The sequence below is a fragment of the Dinoponera quadriceps genome, unplaced genomic scaffold (assembly GCF_001313825.1).
Source record: "Dinoponera quadriceps isolate SergipeBrazil2010 unplaced genomic scaffold, ASM131382v1 scaffold533, whole genome shotgun sequence".
Taxonomy (NCBI): Eukaryota; Metazoa; Arthropoda; class Insecta; order Hymenoptera; family Formicidae; genus Dinoponera; species Dinoponera quadriceps.
Window position 1 is genome coordinate 337,298 of NW_014554780.1, and position 21,733 is coordinate 359,030.

At 47.8% G+C, this 21,733-nt stretch overlaps 1 protein-coding gene across 1 annotated transcript in view; it reads left to right on the plus strand.

Annotated features, from left to right (window-relative positions):
* Positions 1-5,289, plus strand: part of LOC106741778 — a 10,163-nt gene extending 4,874 nt beyond the window's left edge. The window contains exons 3-5 of the mRNA XM_014614089.1: positions 4,297-4,319; positions 4,406-4,609; positions 5,269-5,289. Coding sequence (XP_014469575.1) covers positions 4,297-4,319; positions 4,406-4,609; positions 5,269-5,289 — 248 coding nt within the window. The remainder of the gene's footprint in view (positions 1-4,296; positions 4,320-4,405; positions 4,610-5,268) is intronic.
* Positions 5,290-21,733: the final 16,444 nt, after the last annotated feature.

The following is a 21,733-nucleotide window of genomic DNA, read 5'->3' on the forward strand; positions in this document are numbered from 1 at the left end:
GGGGGGGGGGGGGGGGCACGCTCGGCCGGCAGCACCGAGGGGGTAAGAAACATCCAAGATACAACTTCCCCGGGAAGACAGGAAAGAATTAATGAGACGGGACCGAATGAGTGACTACCGCGTCGCACGAGAGACAGAGAAAGAGAGTGGGCGAAGGTGAGGAGGAAGGGGGAGAGAAAAAATAGAAAAGAGGGAGGAGGAGAAGAGTAAGAAGGGGAGAATTGGATCGCGGAGATGCAAAAGTTTTCCTCCAAGCTGCCCGAGTGCGTCTCGGCTGGTCGGAAGTCACGCGAATCGCTGCTCACGCGCAGGCGGCCGTGTCCTCTTTTCTTTTTCGTACTGAGAGAGCGGCTTCCCCATCGGCTGAGCTAACTTCGTAATCTGAATTTTCCGCGGAGACGTCAAAATAAAGAATAGCGACGACGAGGGAGAGGGGAAGAGTAACGAGAGGGTTTTCCGCAGGCAGTCGCTCGCTCGCTCGCTCGTTCGTTCGCAGCCGCGGTGGACGTTTCATTAAGAATCCGGACTAATTTCCCCCCTCGAAGGCGAATAAGTTATTATTCGCGAGACGTTATCGCGCGCGTCCGGGCTCTACACACATTACGCGCGCGTTACGGACAAGAGAGAGAGAGAGTCCGCGGGAACTTTTATCGCATAATAAAGCGGATCGTCGTCCGTGGGACGTATTCTCGCGCGTCACGTCCCAGTTTACATCCGTCCTCGTTCATTTATTTTCGACGATCGCAACCTCGTGAAAAAGAAGAGCGGGAGAAAAAAACAGCAACAGCAGCGGTCAGGCCGGGCATGAAAAAGCAGATGCAGAAATTAGAACTAGAATAGATCGTCGGGGTGCGAGGTAAATCCAGACGAAGTTTATCGCCGGGCCGGATGACGGGCCACTTTATCGAATCTCCGACGAATGATGGATCATCGGTCACGACGCCAAATTCATCTCGAGCATATTGCAGGATACGCGCTGAATTATCGATACACTTTGAGACACGCTCCGCTGCATTTTGCAGCGCATTTCTCGATACAATGCTTGCGCGCGCGTGTGTGATAGATGGGCTCGTGTGTGTGGCTGGGTGGGTGTGTGGCTACGTCGGATTGCGCCGTTGATAACTTGGGATAATGTAATGTTTGTCCCTCCGTATGCGCGCACGATATTACGTCATTCTTTGCAATATGTCTGCCCGCGAGACTTCCGCCGGAACGCGTTTTATTAAACGCGTACGTACTGCACATCGAGAATTCCGAGACGTTGCGACTCTCCTTCTCTCTCTCTCTCTCTCTCTCTCTCTCTCTCTCTCTTTTCCTCTTTCGTTTTTGTTCAAGCAGCTTTCGAAAGTTCGAATCCTCGTTCGCGCTTCCTAGTATAGACTCTATAAGACTACTACCACTTTTGATCAATCTGCCATGCTTCATCCGTTTTCGTCAGTTTCTCAATCTTATTTTCCGAATTTTTATATTTTTGTTAAAGAAATACTCAAATTAAAATCGAAAATGTCAATGTTAATTGTTGATGAATTAAAAAATGTTAATAAATACATGGTGTATGTAAAAGAACGGTTACTTACTGCACACTGTTGTTTGTATTGCGTTTCAAAATACATTTATTTTATTTAAAGCTATGATGCTTGTCATCGATTTACCATCGTAGCATAGCTAACGTTTTTTATCTATTGTGATTGGCCTTGTGTATTTCTCGACGGTGTTTTCATTATATATCCCGTCTCTGGGGAATGATTACGAAACAGAATTGTACACATCCGACTATTTTTCTGAAATAATAACTTTTACGCACAGCAAAAAATATCAATGAAGCTGTTTTCGTCGGCTTACAGCACAGCTGACTACAATACTGCGCGATAGACGGAAACTGCACATGTCTCTTTCTCCCTCGCATGATTTCGACGAAACTACGTGGAATTCTCCCCTTATGGAGTCACTCTGATCGTAGATTCTGTAATACAGACAAGATAGACTTACACGTAGTGTCGAACGAAGAAGATACTCGGGATCGTCGAGTATTCTTACAAATATCAATTCACGTCGCGACTCTCTCTCTTTCTTTCTTTTCTTCTTTCGTTTTTCGCCGAGACAGCTTTCGGAAACTCGAACTTTCGTTCGCTCTGACCGTACCGAGCTTCCTCCAGACAAGACGACTACCGACACGTAGTGTCGACCGAAGAGGATATTTGGAATCATCGAGTATTTTTACAAATATCAATTCGCGTCGCTCACTCATCCGTTCGTGCTCGACTGACTGACGACGTCGTCTGACGGCTCTTCTCGGGAAGCGCGCGCGCCCCGATCGATATATCGGCTTTTATGTCGCGGCATCTAAATATTTTCTCACGGAGGCTACACTTTATATGTATCGGAACGTGTGTATACGTGCTGCGCGCCCGAACTTCCGGCGTGAAACTGGTTCACCGGCGAGAAAACTCGAGCGAGCGGCTTCCGAGCACTTTCGCTATCTTCCTCGCGATTGTGTGTTCTCTTCGGGCGTCACTCGAAGCGCGTTCGAGGCCGCACGCGTCATTGCGAAATCCGCTCACGTGCGCGAACGGATAGATTACGCGTTCCGTCGCGCGCGCGAATAGCCGACAGTCGCGCGATCATTATCCGCTCTCGTCTAATTACATTAATTAATCAATCTCGTCGCGGTCGCATATATATTGCGTTCGAACTTCTCGTGACGAAGAATCCCCACCCTCTCTCTCTCTCTCTCTCTCTCGCGCGTGATGCGTCTAATTGGGAAGCGCGTCTCCGGTGTTTCCGGGGGAAGCAGCCGGCTGAAACGTAACTCTTCATTCCCGACTCTGCTCTCGTATACAGTACACCGTACTATCCGATACCGTGATTGTAGAGCCTCGCGATTCACCTTCCCCCCCGTCGGGATTGATTTATCCGAGTAATTTTTATTTTAAAATATGTTTACCCGCGCGATTGCATGCGCCGAAGCAATCGCGTGTATCCTTTCCCCGTTCCGCTTTCCCGCACCTCGCTCACCTCGGAGGTTCCATTTGCTCTCCCCTAAAAGCGCGAAATAAACACTTTCCATTATACAGAGCCGATAGTTTACACGAGCAGCCGCCTCGTTGACGCCGCGCGGGATCTGTGAAAAAAAAAATCTTTCGCCGCACTATATCCGATTAATTAAATGGAATATCACGCGCTGACATTGTTATTCGTTGCATAGAGAATCTCTCTTTCCCTTTCTCTCTCTCGCGCGCGCGCGCTCATCAAATCAAACTTTATCCGCTTTTTTTTTTTAGCTTCCGTAGATCATGAACTCGACAATTGGCCATCTAACAGGATTCCTCCTCTCCATCCTGTCCGACAGGCGTCGCTTCCTACCACCTCTCTCTCCTCCTCTTTACCCTTTCTTTTCTTCCTATCTTTTTTCCCTTTTTCACGTCCCTCTTTTTCCCCACGACAGTTTCACATTCCTAGACTCCTCCACGTTCTTTCTCGCCGTCTCCCCACCTCCCGCGCGGCTCCTTCCGCCCTCACTCCGGGCCAACGGGACAAAGTCAATGTCAATGACTTCTTCGTCCCGGCGACTCGTCCCGACTTTTTCCTTTTCGTCTTTCCACCACCCCGACCTATGCCCCTCCCGTCATTCCGCTGACGCGGTCGTCTCTTCTCCTTCACGAGATTCCGGGATTATGACGAAAATCTGACGAGCGCAAAGGTGGTTCCCGTCAGACGCATTTCGCATTTTTCAGGCGCCGCCCGGCGAACGCGTTTTTCCGCTTCGTCAAGCCGGAACTCGCGGCCGGGTGGCTCCAGAAATCGTTTTCCCCGCTCCTGTGTACGCGCAGAGTGCGACCCCACGGATCCGAATTCACGTGTGAGCTGAGGGTAAAAAAGAAACGCGTCTCGCGACGACGTTGTTCTTGTCGAATGACAAAAAGCTCGGGAGCTTAAATGGCTCAAAGACACAATATTGTCTCTTGTCGTGGAGAAACATATTTTTTTTTTCCATTCGGACTCGTGGTTTTTCAGCCTTCGAGCGCTTACATGTCGTATTTTTAATTTCGTTATTTATCCCTCTCTCTCTCTCTCTCTTTCTCTTTTTGTCTCGACGACAGCCGAGTGATATGAACTTTGTGCTCGATGTTTCGAAATTATGCGCCGGTTTTTCAAAAGCCTCTCCCTTTCACGGCATTAACGTGGCTCTCTCTCTCTCTCTCTCTCTCGAACTTTCCGACTGATTAAAGCTGTATCGCGAACATTTCCCAGGGTGGGAAACGCTTGCAAATGACAGACGTTATTCCGGGCGGAAAGGAATCAATATCAATTGCACAATTGTTCGGAAAAGAGAGTACCGTGAAGAGGAAAGAGGAGCAGACCGGAGGAGGAGAGAGCCCAGGGGGAGAAGGATGGGAGTGGATAGGAAGAGGGGGGTGCTACGGCTCCAACTTCGTGTCCCAATGCGCCGATAGTCCGCCCTCGGCTTTTCCACTTTCGACTGTACGATCGAGAATTCTTCGGAGACTCCAATTCTCCTCCTCTCGCAAGTGGCCCTCTAGCGCTGCCGGCGCTGTTCGTGCAATTGAAAAAGTTTGTTCAGCGAATTAACAATAGCCGACGTACGACGGTAAGTAAATGTCGAGTGTATCTCGCGACGAACAAAGCTTCAACGAGGCGATATTCTCGGTCCCGAGAAGAGCGCGTTTCTCTCCCTCTCTCTCTCTCTCTCTCCCTTCCTCCCTATCTCTTTTTATCTTTTCGTTCTCTTCCTCGCTCCATCTCCTCGCGTTCCTCCACGCTTGCTACTTGCACGAGTGGCAGCAACTTTAAATGATTTCGCGACGCATTATGAAAAGAACATGCCGCACATTCGCGGAGATAAAAGTTCTCGGCGGCGCGTCGCGCTTCTTCACGGCTCTCTCCCTCATTTTTCTCCCATTCGTGCGTTCGTTCGTTCGCTCGCTCGCCGCATTATCTAATTGCCTCGGCCCTTTACGCGCGTAATTTCGCGTAATCTCATTACCGCGATTAACATTATCGGTACACGCGTCATTTGCCCGAAGCGTTACTCCATACGCGCCTCACCCTTTACGTCGGTCCCAGCGATGCTCGATTATGAATATTTTGCGCGCGCGCATACACACACACACACACACACACACACTTTGATGAAAATGCGATTAGAATTTTCCCTTTTTCTTCCTTTTGCGTGCAAAAAAGAGCAACGCACGACGCTCGGAGAGAGAGCTTAACGACCGAGAACTCTCCTCGCGTTGTAAATTTCAGGGAATAAGCGCAACAAAGTAATGCATTTTTCGCGATTGCAATATGATCCTAATAATGATATATTTTCCTCTTACGATGCAAATAACAATGGGCCGCATAAAAAGTTGTAATACTCGCGGTGTTCGCGTAAATAAAAAGTGCGCGCGGCGCATCCGGCATGTGTACGGCCGCACATCGAAATATATTTTTGCGCACGCCGACCCCCCCCCCCCCTTCCAACGTTACTTTATTTTCCTATATTTCGCGTTTGCATTTTATCGATCTGCACGTTGAACGCCGCATCGCGCAACTTTTTAGTATATAAAAAGGATCGCGCGGCGAAATGCAACAATATTTTTATCCCCCTCCTTTCAAAGGATAAATGATATTGACATATTGTGTTCGCGCGGCCTGCGCTGCGCTGACTTGCGTTTCGCTCCAGGCCGCGGTGAAAAATTAACGCGAAGCGTTGTTAATTGCAAATTTCATTCCGTGACAAATGTCAGGCTGAATAATTGACTAATTAAAAGCGATTTATGCATTTTGCGCGCGTCGGAGTCCCATACAAATCGCATAAACTTTTATCGAATTTGCATGATTGACGGCAATTATTTCATAAAAAGGTCCGAATACGAAGATATATTTGAAGAAGGAGAGAGAGGAAAAGAGAGAGAGAGAGAGAGAGAGAGAGAGAGAGAGCGAGCACGCTGTCTCGATGTGTCATTCACATACGGAATTATATTTATACACACGTATAGAAAGCGCGGCTTTTCGGACGAACTAGACGCGATCATCAATGAATCATAAATTTTTATGCTAAAAAAGTTAGCGCACGCTATAACAAAAGGGCGGACAGAGACCGGTGCCGCAAAATAATGGAAACAAATGAGAAATTTTCCGGATCGTGAAAGGTAGAAAGAGAGAGAGAGAGAGAGAGAGAGAGAGAAAGGGAAAGGGAAAATGTAGCTCCAACGTGCTTCAAACTTCACCAAACAAACGAAACAAGGCGCATCTGCAGCTCGCTCGCGAGCATAACACGCTCCTCTCGTTATTCCCGCGCGACTTAAACTACGTGCCGCTTGTATATCATCTTAGCCCGGACACGGACGCGCAGATTATGCACGGATAAATACATTAATAAATAACACATCGCGCGCGTTCGGGTCTCGTCTTCTTTGCCAGCCGGCCGGCCGGTCGGTGGCTGTGTGAGTTACGTTGCATTGCGCGTTATGCAACGATATGGGCCGCATAAATCACGGAGACGCACTTTGGGAACGATCGGCATAGCGTACGTGTGTACACACACACGAATATATTCGCGCACACACACGTACTCGCGGAACGTGCGCGTACGGAGATCGAGGGACGATAAAACAGAAAAATTTGCGATGGAAGGGATATAAAATAAAACAGGATACTCTTGGTTACCATATGCTAAACGATACGGCATGATGGCGACTAAAATATCATATTATATAATAAAATATTTGGATAATATGAAATGTGTCTGGGCGTTTTACGCACAGGCGATACGACGTATCTTTTTAATGAAATATCGAAACGCGTTGCTCTATATCTTTTTTTTTTTTGTTCAAAGGTGCTCGCGCACTTGACAACGCGCCGCGCGCGCTTCCCCCGCCTCCGGGTATTTCGAATAAATCACAACGTTCCAGATTTTGATAAAACACTCGAAATGACGGAAATTGATCTGGACGTTTCGGCGGGGAGCGATAACGCGCGAAAATAAATCCTTACTGTCGGCATATTTGTCAAAAATCCAATTGTCGACCGCGCGACGCTATTTTTATATTTCGCCCGGCTCTCTTGCTTCCCCGTCGTCCCCCCCCTTATTCACTCTCACTCATTCCCCCTCCTTCTAACCTTCTCATTTGGGGGTGCAGTGAGTGCGGCCGTTTCGAAGAGGATCGCGGACAACCGACGGCCTTTGAGTGTAGAAAGAGAAAAAGAGAAAGAAAGAGAGAGGAGAGGGAGAGCGCGGGTAGAGCAGTCGAGGGGTCCTCACGTTCCTCGAAATCGCGAGGATTTCGGCCCTAAGTGCAGCTCGATTCTTCCCCCCGGTGGCGACGAGCAATGCCCCGCATTTTCCGGAATACACCCCCGCGTGGCGCATGCATAGACGGTCGAATCGACGATCTCGTCTTTTCTCACACGGAGATTGAATTCGTCGGAGTAAACTCCATTCTGCGTCCTCTCGACGTGCGATCTCTTTCCATCGAGGAGGAGACCGAGTGAGGTGACCCTCTCTCTCCCTCCCCTTAACACTTTCTAACTTTTTCTCTCCCTCCCCTCCTCTCTCTCTCTCTCTCTTTCTCCCTTTCTACCGCCGCTCACGCGGTCTTCCTCTCTCGTATGTGGAGCTCCTGTGTACTGCTCGATACTTTGTATTCACCGTATAGACGGTGGTCCTCGACAGCCCGCATCAATCCAGCAGCACCGACCGTGGCGAGCGGCGCATTACTCACGCTGCGGGCGCGACTCCGTGAACGTTGTTTACGTCACCGGCGGCGGTGCATCACCGGAAGCGATGCGCTTGCACCTCGACGTGGCCCGCCCGCGTATGTATACCAGAGGAATAGCACGTGTGTGTACGAGGAGTACGCCTTCTTCCACAACGGGATTAATAATTATTCCGCGGTATCGCAGCAGCGACTGTCGAATCAACGGAACTTCTCCTGCAGCGCGCCTTACTTTCGCATTCTCACCCTTTGTCTTAGATCTTTCTTCTACGTTACAGCTTTAATCGTGCGAATTTAATTGTCTCCCATTCGTAGTAATTTGACGGAAACGTGACGCCAGTCGATTCTTCCGGCACGATCGAGCCCTTGCGTTAAATATGACGCTCCAGGACCGTCCAGCTGCGTAATCCCCAGGACTTTCGGCGAGCGCGGACCTTCGTCATCCCCCGGCTTCCTAATGACGTTCTTATGCGTTCGTGATGCGGGTCAACGAGGTCGAGGCCTTTAGTGCATCGACGTGCTCGGACTTACTTCGCGACCGAACGCATACAGCCGCCGGTAGCTCCGCGAGAACGGAAACATACAGATGAGGTGAATAGCAATTTCGCGTGTTCGTGAGCCCCCCCCCCCTCCGTCGAATGGGATGCGACGCGTAATCGAGAGGTACTCTCGTAAATAAGACTGATAACCGTCGTTGCTCCCCCCCTCTCTCTCTCTCTCTCTCTCTCGTAAAGTCGCGTCGTAATTTTCTCCTCCGAGATCCCCGACAGGGTAACGATCTTTCCGCGGGGTTCTCGCTGCTCGAATCGCTAAATGCGCGCGCTGTTTCGCGGATTCTTCCTCCTCCGAGCGTCGAGAGCGTCGGCGAGCCATTGTGCGAATGCGTAACGCAATCCACGCGAAGCGTCGTGATTTCGAAAACGCGAAGACTCGCTCGCGCGCTCATATAATCGCGGCCCGGGTTAATTTCGCGAGACTATTATCACTGCCGCGCCCCGGGAAAATACGCCGGTATACACGTGAAATTAAATATTCCTCTGATTATAATTCTCCCGGCTGTGCAAAGTGAAACAGCTTTATCTGGGTGGGAAGGGGGAAGGCGGTAATTGCAGCCTAGTTGCAAACACCGCAGCCTAGCCCGATAATATGTGTGTACGGGCGTTTATTTCTCCCGTTAATTTGCATGTTAATTTCGCGAATTTGTTGCCGCGGTAGCTTCATTTCCCTCTCGATCTGTCGTGCGCGTACCGCGTAAGATTGAAAATCGTGGATGCAGCACTAGTTGTAATCGTGAAATTTTTATGAATTTTAGTAAATAATTGTGATAACTCCAACCTTATTTCCGTACGCGTGAAAGGCTAAAATTGTGTAATAGTAAAAAGTTTCAATACAAAGACTGGCAAAGAACATATGTGTGACGGTAGAATTTACGCGAAATTACACGGTAAAAAAGGTTTTTTTTTATTAAAAACGGTCCACTGAGATTTTTGTGTTACTTTTACAAGGTAAATATGTTGAAAAGTATTATATAAAATATAATTAAGATTAATTGACAGTAATTGGTAGTAAGTAAAAAACCTTCGAGACGAAGATGGCGAGTTCGAGGCGCGTCCAAATGTCCGGTCGAAAACTCGGCTTCCGGCCTCGTCACTCGTTGAATATTCGTCGCGTAAGATTTTTCCCCCGGACGTCCAGGACACCCCTAACGAACATTTCGACCGCAGTCGACCGTGCGCGCGCGGATCCGCGCGGTATTTAAACGCGGGATTTTGTAGGGGCCGCGCAAATCGGCTTGGTGCCGGCTAATCTCCTCGTCGCGAGTCGAGTTACCTTGTAAAAATAGCGGAACGACGCTGCGAGTCCGCGGCGCCGCGCTCTTCCACGTCAGGCGAAGGCAGGAATAAAAAGGATTAAAGCGATGGATGTTGGGAGGAAAGAGGAGGACCCGAAGCCGAGTCCTGCCGAGTAATAAAGTTCGCGATTTGTGCGAAACGGAAGCGAACGAATCGCCGAGCCGTTCGCCGTTGCGATTGCGAGGTCCGACGTGAAAACGCGAAGTCCCGAACGCCTCGGTCGCGCGGGAACTCGAGCTCGAATAAATATTGTTTATCTTTCAAATATTTTTTCTACCGGTAAACATTGGACTTTCGGTGGATGCAGATTATATCAGTATCAGAGTGCGAGTCGCCTAATTTAAAAAAGAAAAGTCTACCCGAAGCCGAAATTTTGGCCCTACGTCAAACCTTTAATTCTACGACGCAATAAGAGCTAAGACGGTGGAATAGTTTACCTATGTCAGTTTTGCCCTATGATTTTATATTTACGCGAGGATTACAATATCGCACCTCACACGGTATTTTGCACAGCGTTTTGCTCTCTCGGAAATGTGAAATAAAAATTTCGAGAGTGAACGGAAGTGAACAAGAAAGAAAGAAAGAAAGAGAAAGAAGCTACATTATCGGAGATTCGGCATTAAGATTCCTCTTTATTGCAAAAGCGAAGAAAGAGATTTCCTCTTATTGCACCTCCGCTGAGCGACACTCCGACGGTGACTCGAGCACCTCTCTTCGACTTTCTCTCGCCTCTCGTACTTTTCGAATATCGCTCCGCATCCCCAATCGCGCCCGACCGTGCGCCGCGCGCGTTTCCCTCCCGCATTTTGTTTGCGCTCAGGCGGGAAGAGGGATCTCTTTGCGAAACGGTTCGAGGGAACAATGACGCGGTTCTCCCGTGAACGACAAAGCCGCCGCGCGCTTGTTACGAGCTCTCTCGCGAGCTTACCGATGGGACGTTATAAATACGCGGATTTCTTCGGCCCGGCCCCCCGAAAGCCTCCCCGTGAGAATATCGCCACGATTGGCTTATGTTTAAACGCGCTCGTATTTATCGAGAATACGCGTACACGTGGATTATCACGCCGGTGGGCGCGTTTCCAACGCTCGCTCTCCATCAATAACGTCAATAAGAATCTTCTTCCCGAAGCATGAAAGGGGGAAAGCGACGTCGGCGGGCTTCGTCTCACGTTCGAGCAAGCTCGCTCGAATTTACGTAATCTCGCAAACGCTGTTTTAACCGTCGTATTTATTTTCGAATCGAATTCAGATTTGTTATTCGCTCGCTCGAATCCGACTTGCAAAGCGCAACCCACACGCGGCACGATAGCTCGTTGACGCGAAATGCGCGCGGGTTTTTTTCCCCCTTTTTTTTTGTAACAATCGATAAACGCGCTATAATACCTGTCTGGGACAGCGGTTCGCAATAATAGATATGTAGCCTGGCGAAACGGCAGCCCGCCATGTTATTTTACGGTCGAAACCATAAAAGACCGCGCGCGAGAGGATAGCGTTTCGAGATAACAACGTTGGAAACGGCACACCCGTTTCCAATAAGATCACTTTACTTAGCAATAGCCACTTCTATCCTCGATATCGCTCAGTATACGGCCGAGCTACGCGCCGAGGATCGACGTGTACGCCACCTTCGGACGAGGAAGTTCACTCCCTCTCGCGTAGATCGTCGGGAGCACGCGTGTGCGACGTGAAAGCACGGAAACATGTTCTTAGATTTTCAAGAAATCTTACATCAGAGAGAAGGCAAAAGCTTCTCTGTATCTTCGTGTGGTGGTTCACACCTTCAAACCGTCCTTTAACACTAACAGGCATTTTTTTCATTAATGACTTTATTCATATAACTCATATCTATGCCAAGTTTGATTAAAATCAGGATTTCAACACAAAGATAATGTGTTACACAGGGTGAAGTTTTAAACATATTTTTTTTTCTCGAAAGATGAATGGCATAGCAAAACAAAGAACATTTTTCTGCAAAGCTTGTATAAAATATTTGTTGACGTTTCGTTTGGAGATTTTTGAGAAATTCCGTTTCTTGAAGTAAATTGACGACATTTCGAACTGCTGTAAATAATTCGATCCAGTGCCGAAACATGTTCATTTGCGGACGTGGGTTTACCGATAAAAATTACTTTCGCTGTCCTTCATAAGCACCCGAAGTTTGTCGGTCTAATTTCAGGATACCCTATATCTGAGGAAGGATATCATGCTTGGACGTATATTAATCCATACCCAGATTATCCTCCAATCTAAATATCCCGTCCGATTAGCTTGGAAAGTCCAGGTTCGACTCTTGGCTGATGTGGTATTTTTCGCATCTCTTAATATGAATTTGAATCAATTCTAGACTGAGTTAATAAGGAGAATTATATTTAAAAAATAGGAATAAATAATACACTTGATGTGTAAAGAATCCCCTCGCACGAGTAGGCCGGAGGATAATCTGAACGTGCGTTGATACGCGTCCGAGCGTTATATCCTCCCACATGTTAATATTAACAATATTAATATTTAATGGCACGGTGAGATCCGTGCTTTGGCTCCTAAAGACCCGTGAATTCTGTTTATCTTCCGTTAGATCCAGTCGAAGCGGTTTTATACTTAACAAATCTTAATATTGTTCTCCCCGCACGCTCATCCCTCATATCACTTACTGGTTCCATCTAACAGATTAAGGGATCGTCAGGGGATCGCATTTTATCTCGTAATATTTACACGTTTCCGCCGGCTAATGTAATTAATTTCGTTTCCTGATTCCCCGCTTGTAAACGCCGGTTCGCTGCTCGACATCCCGGCGCTAAAAAACGATCGGAAGCTCGCGGTTTTCGCTCGCTCGCTCGATCCCCTTCCCCGCTTTTCGCCGAGTCATCTCCATCAAATCCTGATTTCGGTCGGGGTAAGGGCCCTCCTAATAAGATAAACCGAGTGGGCAAACTGACGGATGAAGGGCGTGCACGCGCTCCCTCTCGAGCTTAGTCACGGGGACTTTCGCCGAATCGGGAAAATTATAATTCTCGTGAGTGCTGTCGCTTCATCCCGCGGCCGAGAGGACGACGACGACGATGTCGACGACGTAGTCGGCACTGGCGGTACTTGTGTGCGCGGTACAACGTCTTTCGGTCCGTGTTCCACACGTTTCCCCCTCTCTCCTCCTCTCCGGTTCGAATCATTCGCCGAATATCCCCGCGCACCCATCATCCCGCGAGATAAAGTGGCGCGATAAATTGAAACATATTGCGAGACCTCCCGAAGAACGTTGGTTATTGGCACTCGCAGATCCGAGAGTGGACAAGGATCGAGAAATCCCGTCATAATCCTCCTCGCGATAGGAAAGTATCTTAATCCTTCCCCTTTGCGAGGTGAAAGGTCGAAGGTGGTTCTGGAAAAAAAAAAGGAGGAATCGAACTGAGCGCGAAATACCGTTACACCGGGGGAATATTGAACGTGACGGCGATTTCTGCAGATATAAATAATTGAAACGAGCGATTATGGATTATTTTACAGCAGGGGATATGAAGGGACGAGAAAAAGTTTCTGGCCCCGGTATTCTTATTCGCGTCTCTCTTGCGAGTTGCAGTACAGGGTGAGGCGATGACTCCTGTCATTTTGAATGTCTTCGGAAAATAAAGATATTTGATCAGCGACTAGATGAAAAAAGGTGGGAGAAGCTTACACACTGAAAAAAGTAATGCCGCTCAAGTAATATTTACTTGATCCAAGTAAAATAGTTACTTCAATACTCTGGCAAATATTGATTAAAAATAGAGATATAATTGACTATATATAATACATGATATTTCTTTTGTATAAATAGATATTTACTTGTATTTGTTAAAACAATTGCGATAGGTATTAAATTCACGTGTATATAATATTAAGAATATATGAAAATTTATTTTTGTAGAAAATATTTACCATGGGTACGGAAAAATCTGAATTTACAAATACTAGCAGTTTTTTCAGTGGAAAAGAAGTATTACATAATTCTAATAAATACTTTCTCAAATTTACAACCGTTTTACACTTGTATTCAGTAATTTATTTACAAATTATGGTATTAATGCATTCACTTATTTGCTACAGGCTATTGTAAAATATGATTAAATTGATAAAAATCTTACTTGATTTAAGCTAAAAAAAATGGGTAATTACGTTTACACAATTCTAGCACTTTTTTTCTGCGCAGCGTTCTCGAAACGACGACCGTTGGTATCGACGCGATTTCTGTCCGATCGAATTTTTGTCCTACTCTCATATTTCGAGGATATTCGAGATGGTAATAGTTATCGCCTCACCCTGTATGTAATCGTTAGCGAGACTTGGCGGTGAAAAGGAAGAAATTGAAGAGAAAAAGAAAGGAACTGTTCGATACGCTCCGCATCGTGTCGCGCCGTTGAGCAAACGAGCGAGAATGATCGCCAATAACACGCAGATAGAATATAATACAGCCAGCCGCGCACAAATGCGGTTGCGGTGTTCGCGATCGCACAACGCGGATGCGAACTCGATCAGGAGACTTCATCGAGCCGATAATTCCGCACACAGAATATCCGGAATTCTCATTATACGTGAGAAGGACGCGCGAACGATGCGCCGCGCGAGTCTCACGGTCGATTTGTACAGCGCAGCGCACTTCTCGGTTTTTAATCATATTTAAACCAAATATACAATCATTTCTGTGCCGATGTAAAGTCTGCTACACTGCTCGTTGTTGGGAATGAAACGCGATGTGCCTTCGAGTGAGCCAGCTTTATTATATCGGGTACAATTGTGCAAAATTGAACGCAAAATTAAACAAAGTTTTGCCGCGAGCCGCTGACAAACGAACGGAAAGAATTTTTCTATTAACTTTTTTTTCTACTATCCCTAATTTTTTATTATTTAAAACATAGAGAGAGAGAGAGAGAGAGAGAGAGCGCGCACCGTGTTCGAGTTCACTCGCGATGCCGCTCCCAGTTAATTTCCGCGATTGTTCACACTAGTTGATGTTGTTTTTCAATGTAAAATCGACACAAGCGGGAAGATATAGGGAAAGATAGATAGATAGATAGATAGACAGATAAATAGATAGAAAGAGAGAAGGGGAAAGAGGAGAATATAAAAACCAAAAATAGTATTTTTCGTTGTGCTGTATCTCGCGCGTAAACACTATATTGTTTTCCGAGGGAATTTATAAAGTATCGGTGTCATTTAATAATTCGCGCAACGATATCTCGTCGCGAGCACGAACGAATTTGCCGGCGGATCGACTTTTCATGACCGCCCGTGGTTGTCAGAACGGCGATTCAAATCGAAACGCACTTATCGGCCGGCGCCTCTTTCTCTCTCTCTCTCTCTTTCTCTCTCGCAGCTTCCACCTGCTTTCGGTATAGGCTGTGCATTTTTAAGCGTCTCGCGAAAATGAAGGGGAGTTCATCGGCTTACGCTTCCCTCGTGTAATCGTTTTATCTTTAACAGACTCCACCCTCCGCCCTTTCCCTTCCGTCCAGACGTACGTAGCATTTGCAATCAACTCGTTTAAGCTAAACGAATTTTAATGCGGGCGCTTTGAAGGATCAGCTTTTAAATGTAAATTGCATAATGTCCGTGAAAAAAGAAGAAAAAGAGAGAGAGAGAGAGAGAGAGAGAGAGAGAGAAGGAAGAAGAGGCAGAAGAAAAAAGTAGCGCACGGAGAACACCGGTTTCTTAGTATAATAGAATACTCCGGCGAGAGAGTCGCAAGATTTCTTCTCCTGTTCTCAATAATGCGCGTAATAAGTTAAGGCCAGCATAAAGAGAGGGTGCATTAGCAACGATGAAAGATGCACGCGCGCGGACACGTCGCCCGGTTCGGCTCGACACGCAATATGAAAATGTTGTGAAACGAAACGAAACTCGTTATTATTACAAACGAGCGACGCGAGAGAGGAATTCGAATCGCGCGCGGGTAAAATTTCGCTCTTAGTGAAACATTAAAATATTATTGTACGACCGTAATAATAACGTAATAATTCACTTTATTCCGTAATACGCTTTTCCGCGTGCAAGCTGGGGATATTCTTTGAAATTTAACTCCGGTCAGCGATCGAACGATCGTCGATATTGTACTTCTTCGCTAATCAAAGCGCAAAATGTGCTTTTTTTTTCAAAGACCGACCGATCGAGCCGGCTCGGCGAATTAGCGCACTGCAAGGCGCACTCGCTTTTTTCCCCCGCCGCGCCGGGTCAAGTGCGACCGCGCGGTACGCAAGTGGAGAACAGTGGCGGTGGGCGGACCAAGTGGCATGAGAGGCAAGAGAGGAGGAGTGCTCGTCGGCTGGCTAACTAACCGCCTGACCAAAGGAATGTTACATATTTTAAAACACCGTCGCACCGCAGCCGCCTCGAGAGGGAGGGGGAACAGCGATGAAAGCTGTTTACTACATCTCGAGCGCGGTACCCTCAAAAGAAACAGAAGCAGAGAGAGAGAGAGAGAGAGAGAGGGGGAGAGCAAAGGGTCGAGAGTTTGCGAGTTTCTCGAGGAAAGTGGAAGTGGGAGTGAAACGAAATTGGAGCGCGTCTTGAAAAGGTGTCGCAACGCTGAAGCGGAGTCAAAAGACACGTAAAAGAAAGAGAAAGGGCGGGGAGGGGGGAGTGAGAGAAATATATATGAGACAATTTTGTAGATCTTTCAAAGGAGAAGAAAATTTCTGGGAAATTTCTCTTTCGGGCGGGCGGGGGATGTCGGGGACACTCCGGAAATTCTCTCCCCGTGAATCGAATAGAGTAAGATATTGCTCTACATTTCTCGCGACCGCGCGGAGAATTTGTGGGGAATTTCCAAAGTGGTTGACGGCGCGACATTGACATTGAGATCAACCGCGACCCGAGTTGCATCCGCGCGATAAAGGATTCTCTCGAATGTGTATCGGTGTGTATCGAGAATCTCTCTTCTTCAGACCTCGCTAGAGGAGAGATACTCTCCCTCCTCCGCGAGATATTCTCGGCGCGTAGCAAGGCGCGTCCCTGTTCGATATCGACTTTGACGATATTGACACTTTTCAACTTCTCTCCTGAACCTTTAATTCTACAAATTGAATTTTAATGCTACCTTCAACAACTCATTTTGACGCTAAAACCGCGAAAACAGAAATTTAAGGGATCATCAAGAAGTATGGGTTATATTATATTATTAAAATTTAAATTGAACCTATTTTGCTATTTTAATTCCTACTGTGTCGTAGAGTTGAGAATTTAATACTGGGCCAAAATTTCAACTCGGGAGGATTATCTTGTCTATGTATGTATATAAATATTTTCATTTTTTTATATATATTATTATTATATATTTTTTTTCTCTATTTTTTTGTCTTCCTATTTTTGTATCTTCTGATTTTTCTGCTTTTTTTCTGTTTCTGTTTTGTACTTATCCTTCCGTAACTTGGAAATTGCTCAAAATGTAAGTATTCTTAGGGGGTCACTCTAGAATATTCAATAAACGCTCTTATCTAATCTATCTATTTCTCTCTCTCTCTCTCTCTCTCGCTCGCTCTCTTTCCGCATCCATTCCGCATCCAATCCTCGTCATTATTTATGGTCCTTCCGTTCCATCTTCGTTCGTCCACTTCCCAATCACGGTGGACAGTTGGCCGATTAAACATTAACCAGGAAGACATCAGCAACGACGGAAAAAACTTTCGGGATCGAGATGTGTGTGTGTGTGTGTGTGTGTGTGTTGGTCGAAGGTCGCAACCCGTCGGAAGCAGATAAGGTCGGAGGGTCCGAGGGTTATAACGAGAAGGAGAAAGTTGGTGTGTGGGTCGCACCTTCGAAAGATAGGCCGCTATCGATCACGCTCGTCGTCATACACGCCATTTCGCGGTCGTCGGATCGCAACGACGTCATAAGTTCGTCGAGCGAGCTAAGATTGCAAGATACGACCGAGCGAAATGTCCGAGCGTGGAAATCGTGTGAACTCCGATTGCTACCCGGAGCGTTCATCGTTCGCGAGAGTCGCAGAGATTCTCCCCGTAGAAAACGAGTCTTTATATATAATTAAACGCGTGTAATTATACATACATACATCATACATTCGCGTCGCAAAAGTAGCGCTCTCTCTCTCTCTCTCTGTGTATGTGTGTGTCGTGACGAACTTTGGTCTCTCATCCCCCCCCCCCTCTTTCTCTCCCCACCCTTCACTCAGCTCCGATCGAAATTTTAAGCGACGCTCCTGATGACAAAAATTCCTCGCCAGCTCCTATAACGCTTTTAATACGCAGTAAATATAAAATGAGTATACCTTAAGTGCATATTATCATGAAGCCATTGTTCATACACGAGGTACATTAATTTAATGAGAATGCCATCGCATGATGAAAGCCTGCGAAGTGCCACGGTAATGACATTTTATCGATGTACCTGGGTGCGTCAGTTTTGACGTGCACGGGCATAAGATTACGCGCTCGAAAGAAGTGACCCGGTGTCGCTCGAAGAGACATAGCGCTCCGTTCGCTCCGTCTTATTCATATTAAGATTTTAATGGAACTTTGTATATGAATTTTTCATGCCGAGAGAGAGAGAGAGAGAGAGAGAGAGATGTGTATTAACAGAACTTCATCTATTCACATTACGCTACGCGTTAATGGAACTCGGTGCATTACATTAACTTCGTATACTCGTACACGGCAGACGCGTGTTGATGGGACTTTACTCAATCGTCATCGACGCGGGCCGCAAATTGAAATTCGTACATGGCTTGGGCGCGTTACACCTCGCGAGAATTCGTTATCTCAAAGTGATTCCACCGTCAACACGACCCGGTGATATGATAGAATTCGTGTAGAACCTCCGTTCTTCTCACCGAAGTGGATCGTTGCCTCGAGTATTCTTAATTGAGACTTCCTCGAGTTTAATGAAGATGCGTTTTAATAAATAAATAAATAAATATATGTATACATGTATATATATATACATATATACATACATATATATGGCCACCTCTTCGCTTTCACGCGACAGTAATTTAACAACTGATCCTCACGGGAGAGCGGTACGATTCCCTTCGCGCAACGAAGTTTGCGAGAAGCAGCCGGTCCATATCGCTGATACGCGGGGAAGATCGCCCGGAGGCGAGTTATCGCGACATCCGGCCGGCTTTCTCTCTCCCTCGGATAATCTTATCTCGTCGGGAACAAAAGGATCCGCGATATCGATGACGTCTAACGAAGTACGATATAAACTCCGGATGAGGGAGCGTGGGACGGTGGAAGAAAATTCAGGAAAACGTGCAACAGCTGCTTTCCCCGAGCGAACTCGCGCGCGCGCACACACACTTTTGCGTATACTTATGTACACACACATACAGAGAGAGAGAGGGAGAGACGCAGCACGTCAGCGCAGGGTGCCGGCCTCCTAAAATCCGAGCTACCGTGTATAATCTACTTATGACGAGCGCAACGTATCGGACCCAATGCAAATCCATTTAATGGTAACTCTCGCGGAATAATTCAGTTACCCTAGATCTCTCACTCGCAACATTGTGTGTACGAAACCGACTGGCAACCGCAAACCGAAAGCGGCTGACCAATTCGTCATGTTTCCCCTTCTCGCGATCGAGTTCGTCCTCGTTTTCGCTCCGAAACGAGCCGCAGTTGCAGCGAATATCGCACCTCTCCTCTTCGCCTTTACCCTCCCCCCCNTCCTTCTCCTCCTCTTCCTCCTCCTCATTTTACTCCGCCGCTCCCATTTTATTGTTCATCAAATACGCGCACGCGCCCGATCCTCCGATTTCAGATGTATTCGCGATATCGCGGGAGAGTTTCCCGTTGGCGCCTTTCACTCCAAGTTCGAGCTCCGCTAAACTGCGCGAAATTAATTCCATCATTTTCTATTTGCGGAACGCAACCGGGGAACCCGTGGATGCGCGTCGGCCGGATATTACATCGCGGTGCGCGAATGTAAAATCTATGAGAAGTGGCTTTACAGACGTATTAAACCAATTGCCGCGGCGGACCGCCTTGATATTAAATTATATCGCCGTTGCGAGAGCGCGTCTCTCCGCGAAGAAAATACAAACCGTTTCCCTCCTCCGTATTGAAATTCCGACGGTTCCGAAAACACGCGCGTACATCCAGCCCGCGACGTGCGAAAATATTTTTTTTACACACGTACACAGAGCGATAATATTTGTTTGAGATCATTGTTTCACTCCCCCCCTCCCCCCCTGGAAGCGTGAGCACCGAAGCGTACGTTACGTTCCAAATAAACAAGCCGATTTACCGCGACACGATTTCCTTCGAATACCGCGCGCGGATAAGTTTCCTCGTAATTGTCCCCCTCCGCGAGAAGGTATCCGCGAAATAATGCGATAATGCCAACTCTCATTAATGTGTGATCTTAAATTCTATTAAAATTAACGGCATCCACCAATCGGAATCATTCATCGGAATGTTAGAACAGTTACAAAGCTGTTTTCTCTGCTGAACACAGCCATTATCGAATAACCTGCTGAACCAGCCAGAATAAGAGCACGATTTTCGGCACAATATTTGCGCGACTTCTCAATATACGTATTCACCTTGCGTTAAGTTAACAGACAAATTCGAGCGTGCCGTTTGGGACGGTGTGTGAACAGTGTTGAAATGTAACGGAACATTTTTTACCGTGTGAGCGCGCGCACCCCGCGGCCCCGAGAAGTCACAGGTCGACGAGAGCTCCCGGCATCGGCGCGTCATCGCGTGACGCGAATGCTCCCCCGGGGATTCCCGTGCGAGTTTTCCCGCGGCAATTATTTCTCGTTTAGCGCGGCCGGCCGTATATCAGATCGACTCGCGCGCCACCGGCGGCCGGGAGGGAGGGACCGGTCACGTATCACGCGGTAATATCGCCGGGGATCTTTATTCTTTCTTATTACTTAATATCCCCCGGTAACGAGGACAAATGCGGCGAAACGCGCTCCGACCGCCGGCTAATTGGCCCCCGGCAACACACAGAACCGCCACGTTTTCGCGTTTCTTCCTTCACCCCCCGTCATCAATCTGCAGCCTCGGCCGACGTGACCTTGTGCGCGCCTTTGATCGCGCGAGAGGGGGGAGGGGGAGAGAACGCGCCGGCTGCTTCGCGCGCTCTCCCGTCTCCTCGAAGATCCTTCCTGCGGATTCCGTGCCGCGGGGATGAAATATAGCGGAATACCGTCCGCCGATACCCGTCGGTCGGGAACGCTGTTCTCGGATCGCCGAACACCGTCGTGGGCCACGGAAGGGTCAAAATTATTGCCCCGGTCGAAGAGAAGAAGAAAAAAAAACGAGAAGGGAAAGGAAAAAAGGAAATAATCGGGATTGATGTATCGGGAGATAAAATTAGTCCGGCCGAGATAGCCCCCGCCGTGGGGAACCCCGGCCATTATTCTCGGCTGATTATTAAAGATTACTTTACGAAAAACTTCGGCGGAACTCGCGTAAAAATGGCGCGTCTCGCCGTCGGCGAGCTCGGGCGTATCGTAACGTTCCTTAATGAGAGGCTGTTCGAGAGAAAAGAAACAGAAGAAGTACAGGAAGGAGAACGTTCGCCCTCGCGCCGTCGCTTCCGCCCTTTCGAATAGCGCGAAAACGCCCGGCAGTTGCCGATGGCGCGGAGACCGAGGTCGTCCCGCGACAGAAATCCGCTCGATTATCCTCGTCGGCACGCGCGTCGTTACGTACGCGTGCGTCCGGCGAATTAAAATGCAATTCCGCGGGGGCGCTAATGGCCGCGCCGCGGTGCGTGCCGCGTCAAACAGCCGGCTAAATCAATCCGACGGTTCGCGATCTAATTTGATCGGCGGAAACGAAATTCGCCGGGCATGCAATGCAATCAAGGGCCGAGCGAGAGCGACTCGCGAAACGACCATTTGAAAACGATTCGTCGCGGCGGGCGAACACGCCGCGTGTCGGGGCGAGAAGAGAGGCGCGTCCCCCTGGAAAAGAACCGGAATTCGCGCTTCGGCCGAAAACGCGCTTTGTTCCAGCCGATAATTCGCGCTTTGGCCGGAAATCCGCGCTCTAGCCGGAAAATTCGCCGCTTTAGCTAAAAATTTGCGTTCTCAGCCGGAAAATTCGCCATTCGCGCGAAAAATTCGCACTTTAACCACAAGATTTCGCTTTTCAGCCAAAAATTCGCGTTCGAGCCCAAAACTTGGTTCTTCGGTCAGAAATTGAGGGGGGG